The 16,789-nt window shown below is 40.7% G+C and overlaps 2 protein-coding genes across 3 annotated transcripts; one reads left to right on the forward strand and one right to left on the reverse strand.

The window, feature by feature from the left end:
- Window positions 1–1,553: 1,553 nt before the first annotated feature.
- LOC119481689 (N-acyl-aromatic-L-amino acid amidohydrolase (carboxylate-forming) B-like) lies at window positions 1,554–8,651 on the forward strand. Of its 2 annotated transcripts, none has more exons than XM_037758833.1 (7): window positions 1,554–1,890; window positions 2,221–2,477; window positions 2,555–2,750; window positions 3,681–3,774; window positions 3,868–3,975; window positions 4,087–4,199; window positions 7,073–8,651. In XM_037758833.1, exons 2-7 carry the CDS (start codon window positions 2,221–2,223, stop codon window positions 7,316–7,318), a joined length of 1,014 nt encoding a protein of 337 aa, XP_037614761.1. In that variant the 5' UTR covers window positions 1,554–1,890; the 3' UTR covers window positions 7,319–8,651. The 2 variants fall into 2 exon arrangements, with proteins under 2 accessions (XP_037614761.1, XP_037614762.1); XM_037758834.1 differs by having other exon boundaries at window positions 1,554–1,696.
- A 1,576-nt stretch (window positions 8,652–10,227) lies between these two features.
- On the reverse strand, window positions 10,228–15,684 carry LOC119481698 (claudin domain-containing protein 1-like). The gene is made up of 4 exons (XM_037758846.1): window positions 14,923–15,684; window positions 11,718–11,825; window positions 11,452–11,589; window positions 10,228–10,630 (listed from the first exon to the last, which is right to left on the reverse strand). The coding sequence occupies exons 1-4, from the start codon at window positions 15,212–15,214 to the stop codon at window positions 10,410–10,412; spliced, it is 759 nt and encodes a 252-aa protein (XP_037614774.1). The 5' UTR covers window positions 15,215–15,684; the 3' UTR covers window positions 10,228–10,409.
- Between the last annotated feature and the right edge of the window lie 1,105 nt (window positions 15,685–16,789).

Consider the following 16,789-nt stretch of genomic DNA (forward strand, 5'->3'; position numbering starts at 1 on the left):
TTGTCGATAAAATAATAAAATGAAAACTGGTCGTGTTCCAGTTGATTTTCTTGAATTTGTATTTTCACAGACTAACAAAATCTGATTTTTAAAGCAAATGATATGCTGTTTTAAAAATCCCGTTTGGTTTGTGCCAGATCTCATTTTTATATTGCAAAATTGACAATGTTACAAACGAAAATCACAGTGCTCTCCAGAGGTAGGAAATTAGAAGTCAATGAAGGGACATAGGAAGCGTTAAAACAGCTTCATGAGTTAAAAAATAAAGCTGGACCGATAAATCCGGAGCCGGGCCAGTTTATCGACCGACAATCTCGGAACCAATCGGCTATCGGTCTGACGACGGATAAGCCTCTGGGGGCAAGGGGCTGTATTTCTGGGGTTTCGGTGTAGCCGGCAGATATCCGGGCCAAGACTTCCTTTTTCGTGCGATGCTCATTGTTTACAGTCCGATTAGCAACTTCAGATGTGAGACTGGAGTTGAGAGACGACGTGTGCGAATTTTAAACCAATAAAAAGCGAACTCGTCAGACGATAGACGCTGGGTTCCCAGATTGCATTTCGGCCAATGCTCTCCAGCTCTTTTACTCTCTACACGGACCGTTTACCTGCATTCAGCCAAAGCCTGCTCGAACGGGATTGGTTGATGCTACTGGGGACAACAAACGGAACCAGAGCGCCAAAATCTTGTCCCGTTGTCTACAGATTCTACATGTGAATGTGAAAACGAAAACAAACTAGAAAACTTAAGGAATCCATTGATAATCATCACATCAAAATAAACATTGGGCAATCTCATGCTCGCTTCTCAGGAAGGAGGCTATAAATAACACTTACGCTCAATTTTGGCAAGGAAAAACTGGCATGTCTTTACAGACATGCCCACTTTATGATAATCACATGCGGTTTTGGGTCAAGTCATAATCAAGTTAGCACACTGACACACTGACAGCTGTTGTTGCCTGTCGGGCTGCAGTTTGCCAAGTTATGATTTGAGCATATTGTTTATGCTAAATGCAGTACCTGTGAGGGTTTCTGGACAATATTTGTCATTGTTTTGTGTTGTTAATTGATTTCCAATAATAAATGTAAACATACATTTAGATAAAGCAGCATATTTGCCCACTCCCATGTTGATAAGTCTCCCTTTAAGGTACATTTTGAACAGATAAAAAAAACGTGCGATTATTTTGTGATTAATCGTGATTCAATTCTTTCATCGATTGACAGCCCTAATTTTAAGATTAAATCTGTTCTCTTTAAATCACCAGCTGGTTGTCTATTTATTTCCCTGCGAGAGGAGCTGTTTCTTTCTCTGTACACACCACAGGCGCCTCTCCTGCTGTGTCATGCCAGCAGATTTATTTTTAACCAATTTTCTGAAAGGCAGACTGGAACCTACCATCCTATACACGGGGCCTGAGAGAAATGGGGTTGTTGGGGAGGGGCTTCCAGTTTGACCGACCAAAGGAAGCGACTGATGCGACGCATCACACTCAGGACACACCCTGCCCTACAATATACAGTGTAGTACAGTGCAGTGGACAAGAGGTGGTAGAGAGACGGTGAGAGTTTGCATAACAGGCAGCTCCGGCCTGTACAGAGGGAGGGATGGGAATGCTGAATCAGTGAAACTGCATGAAAGCCTGGGAGAGGGTAAACGGCAGGGGGAGAGGGAAGAGAAAGGGTAGATTGGGTAAGATGTACAGCACGATGCCTGGTCATTCATTTCATCTCTTATTTGTGAATGTGGAGCTGACAGTTCGCCCTGTTTTACCTCGAGTTGAGAGACTTTAAACAGACTCAGTGCTGCTTCAGAGTAAAGTACATTTACTAGGGTTTAAAGCCGCAACTGCCCCTTTACAGTTTCCAGCAAGCCAGAACAGCGAGGTAAGGTTTCACAAATCAATATCTCTGCTTTGTGTTGCAGTTGTTGTGTACAATGTACCCAGTGACATCAACACTGGAGTAACTGATACCTCCCACTGAGTGAAACGAGGGGAATCAAAAAGATGTAATTTGACATTGATGCATGCGGAATAAAAAGAGATACAAATAGTTTATGAACAGAGAAAAATGCAAATCAATCTGTGTACGAGCTGTTCAAAACGGGATGCAGAATATACAGGAATATTGGAGGACTGAAAAAAAAAAATGTTTTTTTTGTTGTCCTCAAATTCTTGCACTTTTTCCACTGTATCTCTGCCTGCTCTCACTCAGATGGAGATGGACAAGGCGGTGTGTTTGCCGAGGTTGCCCCGGGTCGCTGTGTGCGGCGGTACCCATGGCAACGAGCTGTCTGGGGTGTACTTGGTGAGAGAGCTGCTGAAGATGGAGAAGAAAGGGATGGGGAAGGAGGAGGAAGAGGAGGAGCCTCTGTCGGTGCTGAAGGTGCTGTCGAACCCGCGGGCCATGCAGCAGTGCCGCAGATATGCCGACACCGACCTCAACCGCTGCTTCACCCACGCCACCCTCAGGTAAGGCGAGGAGAGGCGATGACGCTGGTGGTGTGCAACAGCTCTGGTGATGATCAGATTGTTTCTCTGTCTCTCAGCGGTCCCATATCAGACGCTGCCCCCTACGAGATGATCAGATCCCGAGAACTGAACGCCACGCTGGGACCTAAAGGAAGTCCCGAGGCGGTAGATCTCGTTTGCGACCTCCACAACACCACCGCCAACATGGGCCTGTGCCTCATCGCGTACTCTGACCACGACTGGATCTGCCTGCACATATTCAGACACCTGCAGGCAAGCACAAACAGTTCCTACTCACTCAAGTGAAATCAATTCCACCTGCATGTTTGAGAAACTTTCCAGATTCGGCAGAACATTTTTGGCGTCGTTGGGCAAAAATTCCAAAATAACCTTTCAGCATATTGTGATTCGAGTGTTCTGAGAGAAAACTAGACTTCTGCACCTCCTCATGGCTCTGTTTTCAGGCTTTAAAAAATCTAGCCCGTGACGGCAGACTTTGGCCAATCACAGGCCATTTCAGAGAGAGAGAGCGTTCCTATTGGCTGTTCATTCAATGGAGGCAGCTGTCAATCAATCACATACTCTGATGAAACGGTGAAACTAGGCAGCGCTGATCAAATATGAATCAATATTCTGTTTCTGTAATGCCTATTTCTCGCCTCAAATGTTTTCAGAAACATCTTGTAGTGTACTGTTTAGCTGTAAAATGAGAAAATTTGCTCCGGCTGGTGGACGGTGCTTGGTATTCCTCTACTAATCTCAACATGGCTGCCAGGTCACAAACTTTCTCATTTTACAGCTAAACAGTACACTACAAGATGTTTCTGAACACATTTGAGGAGAGAAATATTCATTAAAGTAACAGAATATTGATTCATATTTGATCAGCGCTGCCTAGTTTGACCGTTTGATCGGAGTTTGCAAGTGATTGACAGCTGCTCAGAGCAACAAGGCTCCAGCTCGGCTCTGATTGGTTGTTTTCCTCCAGTCTGTGAGATCTTGCAGATGCCATTAGGAGCACCGGAGGACACAGAGGCACATGATTTTTTTTTAAGATTATGTGTCTCAAGCACTACTGTCAGGATATAGTGACCGTTTTATAAAAAATAACTTTTTATAATCATATCTGCTCCATTTCTACCCACTGCTACTGACACTGGTGATGCCAGGAATCTAAAGTTAAGAGTGACGTGTCATTTTCAGAGGCAGATGCCAGATATACCAATGAGGTACATCCATTTTGATGTCTCCAATAAAGAATCATATTCCCTTGATTCAGTGGGAAAACATGGCTTTGGTAAGTCTTTCAGTTTAACTGTAACACTAGTTTTTCAAAAGCATTTGAATGCTGGATAATCATATTTGTCATCTGAAATCCATTTTTCTACAGCCATGGAGATCGGCCCCCAGCCCCACGGTGTGGTGAGGTCAAACATCTATACGGCAATGAAAGTTGGCGTGCAGCACGTGCTCGATTGGGTCCGTTTCTTCAACTCAGGTACAATTAATCTCAAGTTACCAATTGAGTATTTTTGCTTACCTAAGTCTTGCAAACTCTGCGCATCTTTTAAGCCCCCTTTTTTTTTTTAAACCCTTCTTTTATTTTCAGGTACTATTTTTGAAGGAGGATTTGCGGACGTATTCACCATGATTAAACACATCGACTACCCAAGAGACAGTGAGACTCGTAACATCACAGCAGCCATTCATCCTCAACTCCAGGTACAGTCTGAAACCTATTTGCGACTTCACGCTTCAGTGCAAGACTGAGTCTAATTGTTTAAAGTTTGAATAAACCAGGGAATGGATAAAATAGCAAGACCAACAGTAAGAAAATAAACACATTGGACAGCTGCAGACATGAACAAAAAAGAATCAAAGCCTCTTGTGTTAAGAAAAATAATGAAGTGTGTGCGTGTTGGCATTTCCATTGTGGTTTATGAAAGTACATACAGGATTAGTGTCTACAACACAGGGTGGGGCGTCTTTTTTTAAAATGGCCTCATACCAAAGAGGCAATCATGCAACCGCATGACGTCAATATCATAGTTTTCATTCCAGTTCTAATGCACTGTAATTAACAGCTGTTAATTTTACATTTGTGAGTTGAGGTGTCCGGTGACAGGTACTCACCAGGATGACTCATTATATATTATTTCACAAGTCTATAATTAGAATTTTTGAATCATTTCCTTGTCAGGGTTATTGACAGAATCAGGTCACTTGGTATTAAGTGTAATTGCTTCACTTCCAATTAAGTAATTCAGAGCCAAAGCTTCACAAGCTTTTTGGTTTTAAGGGGTGTAAGACAACTTTAAAAAGAAATATACAGTTGGCCTATATCCTTTCATTTATGTGAAAAAAACTACATTAAATTGTTATTTCATTTGGATTATTATTTGAGATATAAACAGAATAAGGGCACGGTGGAGGCTTCTTCCTGCATTAGAGAAGTACACAGTTAAAACAACCAAAGAGCTGATAGAATCAAGTGTCAGTCAGAAGAAAACACTGAATTTCTCAAAAAAAGAAGTCTATTAAGTATGTATGAGTGTTAAAAATAAAAAAAATACATAATATAGACAGAGAATTGGATGAAAAGTTCCTAAAAATAACAGGAAAATCCATCTCTGATGCAGGAAATAATCTGCTCAAAATTCGTCCAAATTGCTCGTTTTACACAAACCCACTATTTGGGGTTAATTGTACAGTTTATCAGCTGTTCTGTACTGTTATTGTTATGCATTGAATATAATGTTAAACATCCATAAAATATGTCACTTAGTCAGGGGTTTCTAACATTTCTAATAATACATTTAAAAAAAATTTCGCTCAAGAAAATTCCTATTTTCCATATCCTTATCCTTTTGTGGAAACTACGGCCCCATAAAATAAAATGTTACCCTTTTTTCTGTTGTCCAAATGTCCAAATGATGGTGCAAAATATTATTGAAAGTACAGGGCACTGATCACCAGGCCTATGTTACAAATGTCTAGCAAAGTGCATTGATGTAAAACTCTGTACAGAGCGGTGCATCTGTGTTGTTTTGTTACATGGGGTTGAGAGTATGAATGGAATACGAATAATGAAAGCACGGCTGCCATGCGTTGCGAAACAGGTGAGTTCAGTTTAAAGCATAATGAGCATAAGCCCGATGATACTGTTTCATCATTGTCTGGGACTGGCACGAACAGCAGCCTTTCCGTAAATAGACAGCTTTGTGAACTTCACAATGTAGTTTCTGTTGAAACTTTAGCACATAGGGCTGATTGAGATGCGTTGTCATTTTTAGGGTGGTTCATGTGGTGTTTGGCGTAGTCAGCGAGGTTTGAAGTGTCACTGCAGTATAATGATTTTTAATCAGGACACACAACCATGAAGGACTTTCAGGTCATTACTAACTAGCTGTCCTAGAACTATTGGAGAAGTATTTTTCAAACTTGGTCTAAGGTATTGAATAGAAATGTTGATAACATTTGTTAGTCTGCTGGCACGCAGATTAATACGACTTAACTGGAAGCAAACAGCAGGCCCTACTCATGCAAATTGGATCGGAAGTGATGACGCATTAAGATTTACGGAAAATAAAGTTCTCATTAAAAAAAAGACTTTAATGCATTAACACAACTCACTAGAGGGAAGATACTGACATCATATGAAACTAGAAAACCTAAGGAATCCATCGGTACCAACCATGTCATACTAGCTTGTCGTGAATGACGCTCCAAACTTATGCTAAATTTTGATGAGGAAAAACTGTCATGGCCATTTTCAAAGGGGTCCCTTGACCTGTGACCTCAAGATATGTGAATGTAAATGGGTTCTATGGGTACCCACAAGTCTCCCCTTTACAGACATGCCCACTTTATGATAATCACATGCAGTTTGGGTCAAGTCATAGTCAAGTCAGCACACTGACACACTGACAGCTGTTTGTTGCCTGCTGGGCTGCAGTTTGTCATGTTATGATTTGAGCATATTGTTTATGCTAAATGCAGTACCTGTGAGGGTTTCTGGACAATATTTGTCAATGTTTTGTGTTGTTAATTGATTTCCAATAATAAATATATACATACATTTTCATAAAGCAAGCATATTTGTCCACTCCCATGTTGATAAGAATATTAAATACTTGACAAATCTCCCTTTAAGGTACATTTTGAACAGATAAAAAAATGTGTGATTAATTTGCAACTACTCGCGATTAAATATTTGAATTGATTGACAACCCTAATATATATATATATAAATATAAGGCAATACAATCCTCTGTGAACTGAAATTTGTATTATATGACAGATTGTTTATTCCAATTGTATAATTATAATTCTTATACTTTGTATGACCTCATGTGGAGAGTTATGTTATGTTTCAGTTGTTAAAAGCACAATAAAAACAGTGTTGAAAACAAACAAACACTGAAGCACTTTTTGTGCTCTGACAACTACAGTATGCAGCTTGTTTGGACCTTTTGTTTGCTGCCCAGCTGCTTTAAAACCTCACACGTAGAAGTAGAGATTTCCTTGCACATGTTTAATCTCACAGGTATTGCACATTAGCAATCAACCTAATTGGCTGCTGTCCTTCCCCACAGGACCGAGACTTCTGCCTGCTCCACCCCGAAGACCCCCTGTTCCAGACTTTCTCAGGTGAAACTCTGAGGTACAGAGGCAAAGAACCTCTTTATCCTTTCTTCATCAATGAAAGTGCTTACTACGAGAAGGGCATCGCTCTCTCCCTGGCAAGAAAAAGGCGCGTGATGATCCCTGCGATCCGGGTGCAGACAGAACAGGAGCAACAAGCTGACGTACAGGAGTTTGCATCAGAGGAAGAGGAGTGAGGATGGGCTGTTGACACGCTGTTGACACACATGATGAGACTGACTGTGAAATAAATTTTACAAAAAGCTTTTATTGAAACAACAGCAGTTGCTTGGGACACGCACGTGTACGCTCGCTTGCACTCGCACATGGTATTTAAGTGGACAATTATTAACCGTCTCAGCTCACGACTGGAGAGTGAACAACACATTCACTGCAGAGTCACAAAAGCACAGCCATACATGGACATTTGCTGTTATATTTACGCTACAATGGATTCAGGGGATAGAACAATTTCTTGAATTAAAAGGCTGAATATGCAAAATACAATCTGATTCATCACGAGACACACCACACCACACCACACACTTCATTTCGCAGACATTCTTTAGTTTTAATTTTTTTTATTTTTATATTTCTGCAAACATATAGCATAGTTTTTAGGGTAATATATTTTTCTAAATTTATTTTATTTTTGTGACACTTCAAAAAAATAGATTCACTACCGACCACTACAGCAATATTCAGGATATGTTCAAAAATAATTTAAGTGCAAAGGAATACTGTAGCTTATCACAATATGGCCTTTAAATTACATTCATAATGCCTAACAGGGAAACGCTGTTGCCCTTAAATCCTGTTGAATCGAAATGTTGGTACCAAATTAATAAAAAAAATAAAATAAAGGAACACCTATAAATCAAACACATAATAACAAACACAACTGAATTCACAAAACGAAACCAATTTACGTGAACATGTAAGTACAACAATACAAAACAAAATTGTGAAAAAACACTACCACTACTAAAAAAGTATTACTTTTTGATCTTATCTGCAAAAGCCTACAAAATCAGTCAAAATGTAAAAAAAATGCTTGAAAATAGCAAAGAAAATAATTCATTGGGTAAACAAATTATAAACACAAACACCTTAATAATGGCCATGAATAAATAAATAAATAAATAAATGCAACTTAAATTAAAGGGGATGTCAATCTTTTTGTAATAACAGAAAAATATTTACAAATAGTCGTTAATCGCTCTAATAATAGTCATCGTCGCTGGCCATTGTCTCTCATTACAAAAGACTGATTGCACAACAGCAAACTTGCCAACAAAAAAAATCTTGTGTATGCATACAATGTTTTTGTCTTGCTCCACACCTACACCTGTCCTGCCAGGTGTTTTTCTGGGGCAATGAAGGGGAAATGTCAACACACCCAACTGTGATTCAGGGTGTGATCAGAGGTGCAATTGACTTGATAATGGCAATTAGAAGTGAAACAAAAGCTGTGTCCCTATTCCATATCACAAACTTAATAAAGTATACATGATGTACTGCTGTATATAATTATCTCTGAGGTGTCCAATCAATCTGCGACCTTAAAACACACCTGCCGGTTTAAGAGCTGCGTTTTAAAATATTTAATACTTAGCTTTCAGAGAAAAATCCTCAAGTGTCCGCTTAGGACAAAAACAGGTCAAAGTTGAACTTGTTTCAGTAATAAATTAATTGGTTGCCTTACTTTTCTCTTTCAGATAAATTTGGCTAATCTGAGGATTTGTTTAAAACTTCTCTGATCACGTTGACTGCTCGTGTGTCGTGTTATTTTGTAAACGATGGTGCTGCATTCCTAAATGTCAGCAATTAATTTGGTGAATACTATAATTATCCTTTAATTACCTCCACCAAGGCCAAAAGCCTTGAAGGAGGTTATGTTTTCACCGGCGTTGGTTTGTTTGTCTGTCTGTTAGCAATTACATTTTTTTGTAGGGGTGGGTTGTGACACAATGAACAATCCATTAGATTTTAGCCGTCCGCGGTGAGAAAGAGAAAGTGGTAGATGACGGGATGGGAAACAACGTAATGTAATATTACACAGACATAACAAGGCTGCTGAATGAGAGATGCATCCGCCGATACGTTACACTGAAACACACCATAAGCCGACCACCTCAAGGTACCGCCAGCTGTGAGCTGTGATCTGTTTTTAAAGTCAGGCGGAGGCTTGTGCTCTCCCGAGTGCCATTCTAGTTTTACGTTTTTTCACTTTTCCAAAGTGAACGCACTGCATATTCAGAACCTGGAGTTAATCAGCGTATTCTCATACAATGGTTCGTATGACATCTTACGAAAAGTTAATTTTTTCTGTGTTTTACTACGAATTTCCAACGTCAATTTCCACTCTAGTCTTTTCAAAATAAACTTCCATCTTCACAGGAAACAACTTCGTTAGGTTTAGGCAGCAAAACTACTTAGTTAGGTTTAGGATAAGATCAACTTGGTTAGGTTGAGGCAATAAAAACTGCTTAGTCAGGTTTAGGAAAAGATCGACTTGGTTAGGTTTAGGCAACAATACCACTTAGTTAGGTTTAGGAAAAGATCGACTTAATTAAGTTACACCACACTGCAAGTAGTTACGCCGCACTGGAAGTGGTGTAACTTAAGTACGGCAGTTCCGTCACAAAAACTACTTAGTTAAGTTTTGGAAGAGATCGTGGTTTGGGTTAAAGTAACACCAGAAGTGGCGTTACTCAAGTACGGAAGTTACGTGACAAAAATCAATGTTGACTTCTGGTTTCCCACGGGACACAAACACCGGTCTCCTGGGCAAAAGTCTGGTGTTTTTTTTTTACCCACCCATCCACCTTGACCTCCTCCTTACGCTCTGTTTGCTGCTCTTTATACTTCCATGTTCACAATTTCGTGGATTACATACAAATTGATTTTGTGGGATATAAACAAATTACAGTGCATTTACTTTTCGTAGGTATAGCTATGAACGGTGTACGAGAACAGCCTGAATAAATGAATGTTTAATATGAAACTGGGACACAGCTAATGCTTTTCAGCTTGGTGTTAAGATATGTTGTACTATACACATCTTTCTGGTTGACCTTTTTCAAATCAATTCCGTAACCCCGTAGAGAGATAAAAATCAAATCTTTTAATGCAGCAGATAGGGTCATTACTATAGAGTACGTGCACTTTAATCCATCACAGCTTAACCCACATCCCATTCCTCTGAGATCATTATAAAATGCATCTTGGTGACAAGAGTAGGGGTATGAATTTAAACAGGGCAGAAATCCGGAGCTGGATCTCAGTCTATGCCACCCGGTAGGCGGTCATGCGGTAGTAGTTCTGACTGTGGCTGCGTGCCGCCCACACCAGCAGCGCAGCGGCCATCATGTGGAGCGGCGAGGAAATGAGCGCCAAGTAGAGTGACCAGCCCAGCGAGCCATCCACCTTATCAGGCAGCATCGACACCCTGTGGAGCAGGTCCATCCCAGCCAGGTAGCAGCACACCGTGGCTAAGGTGCAGAGGCCTGCGTAGGGCACAAAATCAGGTTGGGTTTTTTTATGGGTTTTTGTTGCAATAAAACCAAAACAGTGAGCTTAAAGACACTAAAACGCTCTGTAAAGCTAATTATCAAAGCATCTGCCACAGGTGCAACATGATTATAGGATTCTTATGTAATTTGACATTATGTATTCCTTGTTTAGCCACTCTAGCTGCATGGCTCGAGGGATGGCGACGTCGGTTGAGGAAATACCAAGCACCGCCCACCAGCCGGAGCACACCATCCCATTTTACAGCTAAACAGTACGCTACAAGATGTTTCTGAAAATATTTGAGGAGATATATATATAGGCATTACAGTAACAGAATATTGATTCATAGTTGATCAGCGCTGCCTAGTTTGACCGTTTGATCGGAGTTCGCAAGTGATTGACAGCTGCCTCCGTTGAAAAGCCAACAAGAACGCTCTTTCTCTGTAATGACCTGTGATTTTTTAAAGCCTGAAAACAGCCATGAGGAGGTGCAGAAGTCTAGTTTTCTCTCAGAACACTTGAATTACAATATGCTGAAAGGTTACTATGGAGTTTTTTGTCCAATGATGCCAAAAACATTCAAGTTGGGAACATGCTTGTTTTTTTGTAGCCAATATTACTTTTAGAGATTTTATCCTGGAGCCCCTGTGACTTGGACTTAAAGTTCACGCCCAAATTACAGTATCAATTCTCAGTTTTCAGAGGAAGGTGAGGGCAAACTGACACCCCGAGCTTAATCAACCACTTGGGTGACTTGTGCGGTAAAACCTGCCAGTTACTAGTATGGGGTTTGGTGCAGCCGAACAGGTCTTACCAGCCAGCAGGTGAAGTACTCCTATGCCGAGGGTGGGGGTGAGGCTTCGGCAGAGGCATGCACAGAACCCAGTCAGGCCTGCCAACACCACCAGACCCAAGGACGCCAGTGGCAGCACAAACTGGCACCTCCACAAATCTATATACACACACACACAGAAAGTTACAGGGGCAACGTATTATTCAACATCGCATTTTGGTCATAATGAATGCACTATGCAGAGAAGAGGCTGAAACACTTAGCAAGCGTGCTGTGACTGAACTTACAGGTGCGCAGCATGTCCTCTCCACTGTTGTGGTTGCCTGGTTCTTTATACTTGGGAGTGAACTGCTGAGGTAGAGTGAAGCTTCGACACTCCAGCATCATCTTGGCATCTGAAAGAGGTTTATTTACAGTACGCATAGAGCCAGTGTCTGAGCATGTATTAGCCAATTTACAAAAAGTCACATATACATGAATACACTTTTTTTTTTTTTTTTTTTTCAATTCTTGTGTATATTTTCTACCTTCTGTGGACATACTGCAGCAGATAAATAAAGCCAACTTGCAGAGACTTAGTATGTTTGGATAGATTTTTCAAAATACACAAATATGGTTTTATACTGAAAATGAATTATGTAATAAATGTTTTGTGTGGACAAGAAGAAACTACCCTGTATTAGCTATTTTTTAAGGGAACAAGATGAATAATGACCAATTACTATATACATTTTTTTTTTACCAGTATCTGATGATAACAGATCATTTCCATGTTTTTCTTTTGCTGATATCAACATTTATTTTTATTTCACTGCAACAGCACCATGCATAGAGGGAACATAGTAAGTTTTTGTTATCTAAAATGCTTCCACTGCAGCCAAAACACTTTTCTTTTATCAGCTAATTCCCATTATTGCTCCAGTAAATCAAAATTAATTACTAATCAAATGTGAAGTTTAGAAAGGAAAGGGTTTTTAATGGATGATACGGGTTGATTCGGGAACACGCAGATTTTTATGCAATTTATGCTGACATTTAATACACTGCACGAGAAATCTATTATTGAATAAAATGATTGTCAGACTCGATGATAATGAAAGTTGGTTGCAGCCATACAGTACTCCTATAATTGAATATTACTACCTTGCCCAAGGGAATAGAAAACACAGCCCAACGAGCACAATATAAGCGAACACAATAAGGTCTTAGAACTAGATGTTGACACAGGGTTTGTATTCGAAACCGCCTACTACATACTACTGACGAACGCAGTATGCAGTATACAGTACATACTGCGTTCCTGAGTAGTATGCGGTATGCAAAGGTTAAAGTAATGCATTTTGCAGTATGCTAGACAAGGCTTTAGCCTTTAAACCAGCTCTTAAAGCACTGGATAAAAAAAACAAAAAACCCTGTACCACTATTGCAATATTTCCCTTCTAAACTCCGAAAACATCGGAGCAAATGTTGGATTTGCCATTTAATATTGTAAAAAGGTAAACATTCAAAATCTACACAGTTGAATTCTCACCTCAAAAAGTGAATTTAGTGATGAAATAGCTATGGAAAATGTAAAAAAAAAGAGCTGTTTTTGGCTGTTGTTGTTATAACCGTAGCCTGTACTGTTCCAGCGCTTTGCATTGTGGGATACAGTAGGCGAGGTAGACTGGTCCGATGCATATTGGAGATTTTTTCCGAATCAGTACGACATTCGGGTACTTTTGGCATAGATTTAGCTTTTGTTTGCATACTGCATACTACATGCTACATTTTGGTCAAATCAGTACGTACTACTAGTATAGTATGCGGTCTCTCTTCTGGACCAGAGTTGATATTGTACTTAAAGGTCCCATATTATGCTCATTTTCAGGTTCATACTTGTATTTTGTGTTTCTACTAGAACATGTTTACAAGCTGTAATGTTAAAAAAAAACTTTATTTTCCTCATTCTGTCTGTCTGAATATACCTGTATTCACCCTCTCTGTCTGAAACGCTCCATTTTAGTGCATTTCGACGGAATTGCTCACATATGAGACTCCAACACAAACTACACGGAAGCACCAAAACCTCAAAGTTATATCTAGTGAAGCCCGTCTTGCAAAACAATGTTGGCGGTGGTCGTAGTACGTGGGGGAGACCGTAGCTCTGGTCTCCAGGGCCGGAGTCTCTGATCCTCTGCCTGCCTGCCTTCACTCAGCTTGCTCCACCTCACGTTCATGCGCGCACACTACACACTGCAGAAGACCTCGTAGCTCTGAGAATATCTAGTAAATGTACAGTGGATGTTTGTGCAGAAATAAATGCTGCAGCTCCTCCAGACCAACAGAGGTTTTCCGTGTCTTGTGACGTAACGGGGCTCCGCAGCGAGAAACGTTATCATCTCCGACCGGGTGCCGGTGTCTCCCCTGTTCCCTCCGGCGAGTGATATCTTGGTTTTAGCTGACGTGTGTCGCCTCACTGTTTTGAGCGATGCTCGTTCATGTCTATGTAGAGCGAGCACAAGTGCGAGCCTGACGCTGACTTTCGTTGACTTAACGGCCACAGGTGTCGCTGTTAACAAGCATTTCTGATTCTTACAAACAGTCCCTTTAAAGGGACTATTTGTAACTTTCAAAAATGCTTGCACCGGGGCTGAGGCAGAGGGGCTCCGCAGCGAGTAACGCTGGAGTGAAAGCCGGAGGGAACAGGGCATATACCGCAGTTTTGGCTGGAGATGATAAAGTTTCTTGCTGCGGAGCCCCGTCCCTTCACAAGACACGGAAAACCTCTGTTGGTCTAGAGGAGCTGCAGCATTTATTTCTGCCCAAACGTCCACTGTATATTCACTAGATATTCTCAGAGCTAAACTAACTCTTCTGCAGTGTGGAGTGAGCGCGCATGTACGTGTAGAGGTGGAGCGAGACGCGTGCGGTGCGTGACTGAAGGCAAGCAGGCAGAGTAGCAGAGACTCCGCCCACACGCCAGCGCGCATATGCGAGCGCGCATGGGACACCGACCCGGTAGATTTATACGTGTAAGAAGTTACAAACAGTCCCTTTAACGGCCACATGTGTCGCTGTTAACAAGCATTTCTGAATCTTACAAACAGTCCCTTTAAGAGCCTGCTTTATAATAATAAAAAAACATGAAAATCTCACATTTTTTTATAATATGGGACCTTTAAAAAAAAAAAAAAAAAAAATATGGAGTAATATTGAGCATGCTTTGCCAGGTTGATAAGATCTGACATGATCTGGGTGGCACTAAACTAGTTCACTGTAGAAAAAAAAACATCAACAGTGATCCAGCTCCTATACCTTTTTGGGGTAATGAGTCACACCTGGTGGCATCTACCTGATGATTTGATTGATTGATTGATCTACCTGAAAAACAAGGTGAGGCTCGAGAGCAGCTCCGACTGAGACTACAAGGTCATGACTCATCCGTGTACAGAAGTAAGTGACACACACACACACACTGGGCAGGTTAGGTCGGTTTAAACAAACACATACCTGGCTCTTTGTACCAGTGCGCGTTGGCAGGCACGAGCACGCACCTCCACCAGAGGCCCACGGTGCCGTTGAGGCGGAACAACGTGTCGCTGTATGTCTTCTCATCAAACTCTCCGTCCTTGAACTCCTCGTACAGGAGGCGCAGCTCGGACACGTTGGCCTCTCCTCGCACCGTGGGGCTGCTGTACTGGTACCAGTGCTGCGTGCCGACGGCCACCGACAGGTACACGGTGGCCAGGATGCTCAGCACGCAGGAGATCACCAGAGCTGTGGCGTAGCGGTTGTCTACCATTGTTTTCCACTGGGAGAGAACCAGAGAGACGCGTCCAAAAAGGGAGATGATGCACAGTGGAGTCGTGGTGCGTCAATTTGCACAAAATGCACTGTTGCAATAGCACAACGAGTCTTTTATTTACTCATCCTCCAGTGCTGTCCAAGCGTCAGCCATCTGTTCCCTTGTCCCACTTCCACAGATGGTGCTCTCTCTGCACGACTGATATCACGCAGCTAGTCCGCAATAACACCCTCTATAGTCCTCATCAAACAACCTCTATAGTCCTCATTAAACAGCCCCTCTAGTCCTCATCAGAGACAGTAGAACAGGCCTGGTGTTCTTAAAATGTCTCCAGGCGCACACCAGCCTGAGATTATTGCATGGGTCTATTTGGGTGCACTACAGGATGAGAGAGAGAGAGAGAGATGTAAACACACTAATCCATGCGTTTTCCGTTTCCGGTTCAGCTGATCAGCAGATAAAAAAAAAAAAAAGGCTATAACGTTTTTCTCAGTCCTATTTTACTTTATTTGATTTTATTCTTTTTTTTTAATCTTGCCTTAATTTGATTTTTGCACCCTGACTGAATGACTGACTGACTGACAGCCACCACCCCTCTCAAGACACACCCAGTACACAGTCACATGATATTGATCTTGCCCAGTTATGTTGGCTTTTTTTTTTTTTTAAGTTTTCTTTATTTGTTTATTTATTTATTTTTTATATATATATATTTTTTTTTCTCTCCATTTTTTTTATCCATATTTCATTTTAATTTATTTTGTTATGAGGAAAAGGAAGAAAAAAAGGAATATATATATATATATTCCTTTTTATATATATATATATATTCCTTTATTTATATATATATGTATATATATATATTTTTTCCCTTTATTTATTTATTTATTTATATATATATATATACATATATATATATATTCTTTTTTTTCTTCCTTTTCCTCATAAAAAAATTAATTAAAATGAAATATGGATAAAACAAAATGGAGAGAAAAATTAATAAATAAATAAATAAATAAATAAATAGATAAATAGATAAATAAATAAATAAATACAACTTTAAAAAAAGCCAACATAACTTTCAAAAAAGCCAACATAACTGCCAACATAAAAAACTCCTCAATCGGCCGGATATGGGCCTTGCTGCCTCAACTCCAACTGGGCTCCTCCTCCATCTCCTCTCTCCTCCCTCCCATGATTTCCTATCTATGGATAGAAAAGGGCATAAGCCCTGAGCTATCAAACCAGGCTCATGAATTTACGACTACGACTACGACTCAGTCCGGACGCTCGATCGTGTCTCTTTATTCTATCGACGACGTTAATGAGAGAGAGCACTGAAACACCTTAAAAAAGTATATATTTTCATAAAACATTCACTATATCCTGACAGTAGTGCATGAGACAGGTAACCTGGAAAAAGTCTTGGTGGCCTCAGGTGTCCTCCTGTGTCCTCCTGTGTCCTCCGGTGCTCTTAATGACATCTGCAAGATCTCACAGACTGGAGGAAAACAACCAATCAGAGCCGAGCTGGAGCCTGCCGTCTCTGAGCAGCTGTCAATCACTCACAGA

The sequence above is a fragment of the Sebastes umbrosus genome, chromosome 22, assembly GCF_015220745.1.
Source record: "Sebastes umbrosus isolate fSebUmb1 chromosome 22, fSebUmb1.pri, whole genome shotgun sequence".
Taxonomy (NCBI): Eukaryota; Metazoa; Chordata; class Actinopteri; order Perciformes; family Sebastidae; genus Sebastes; species Sebastes umbrosus.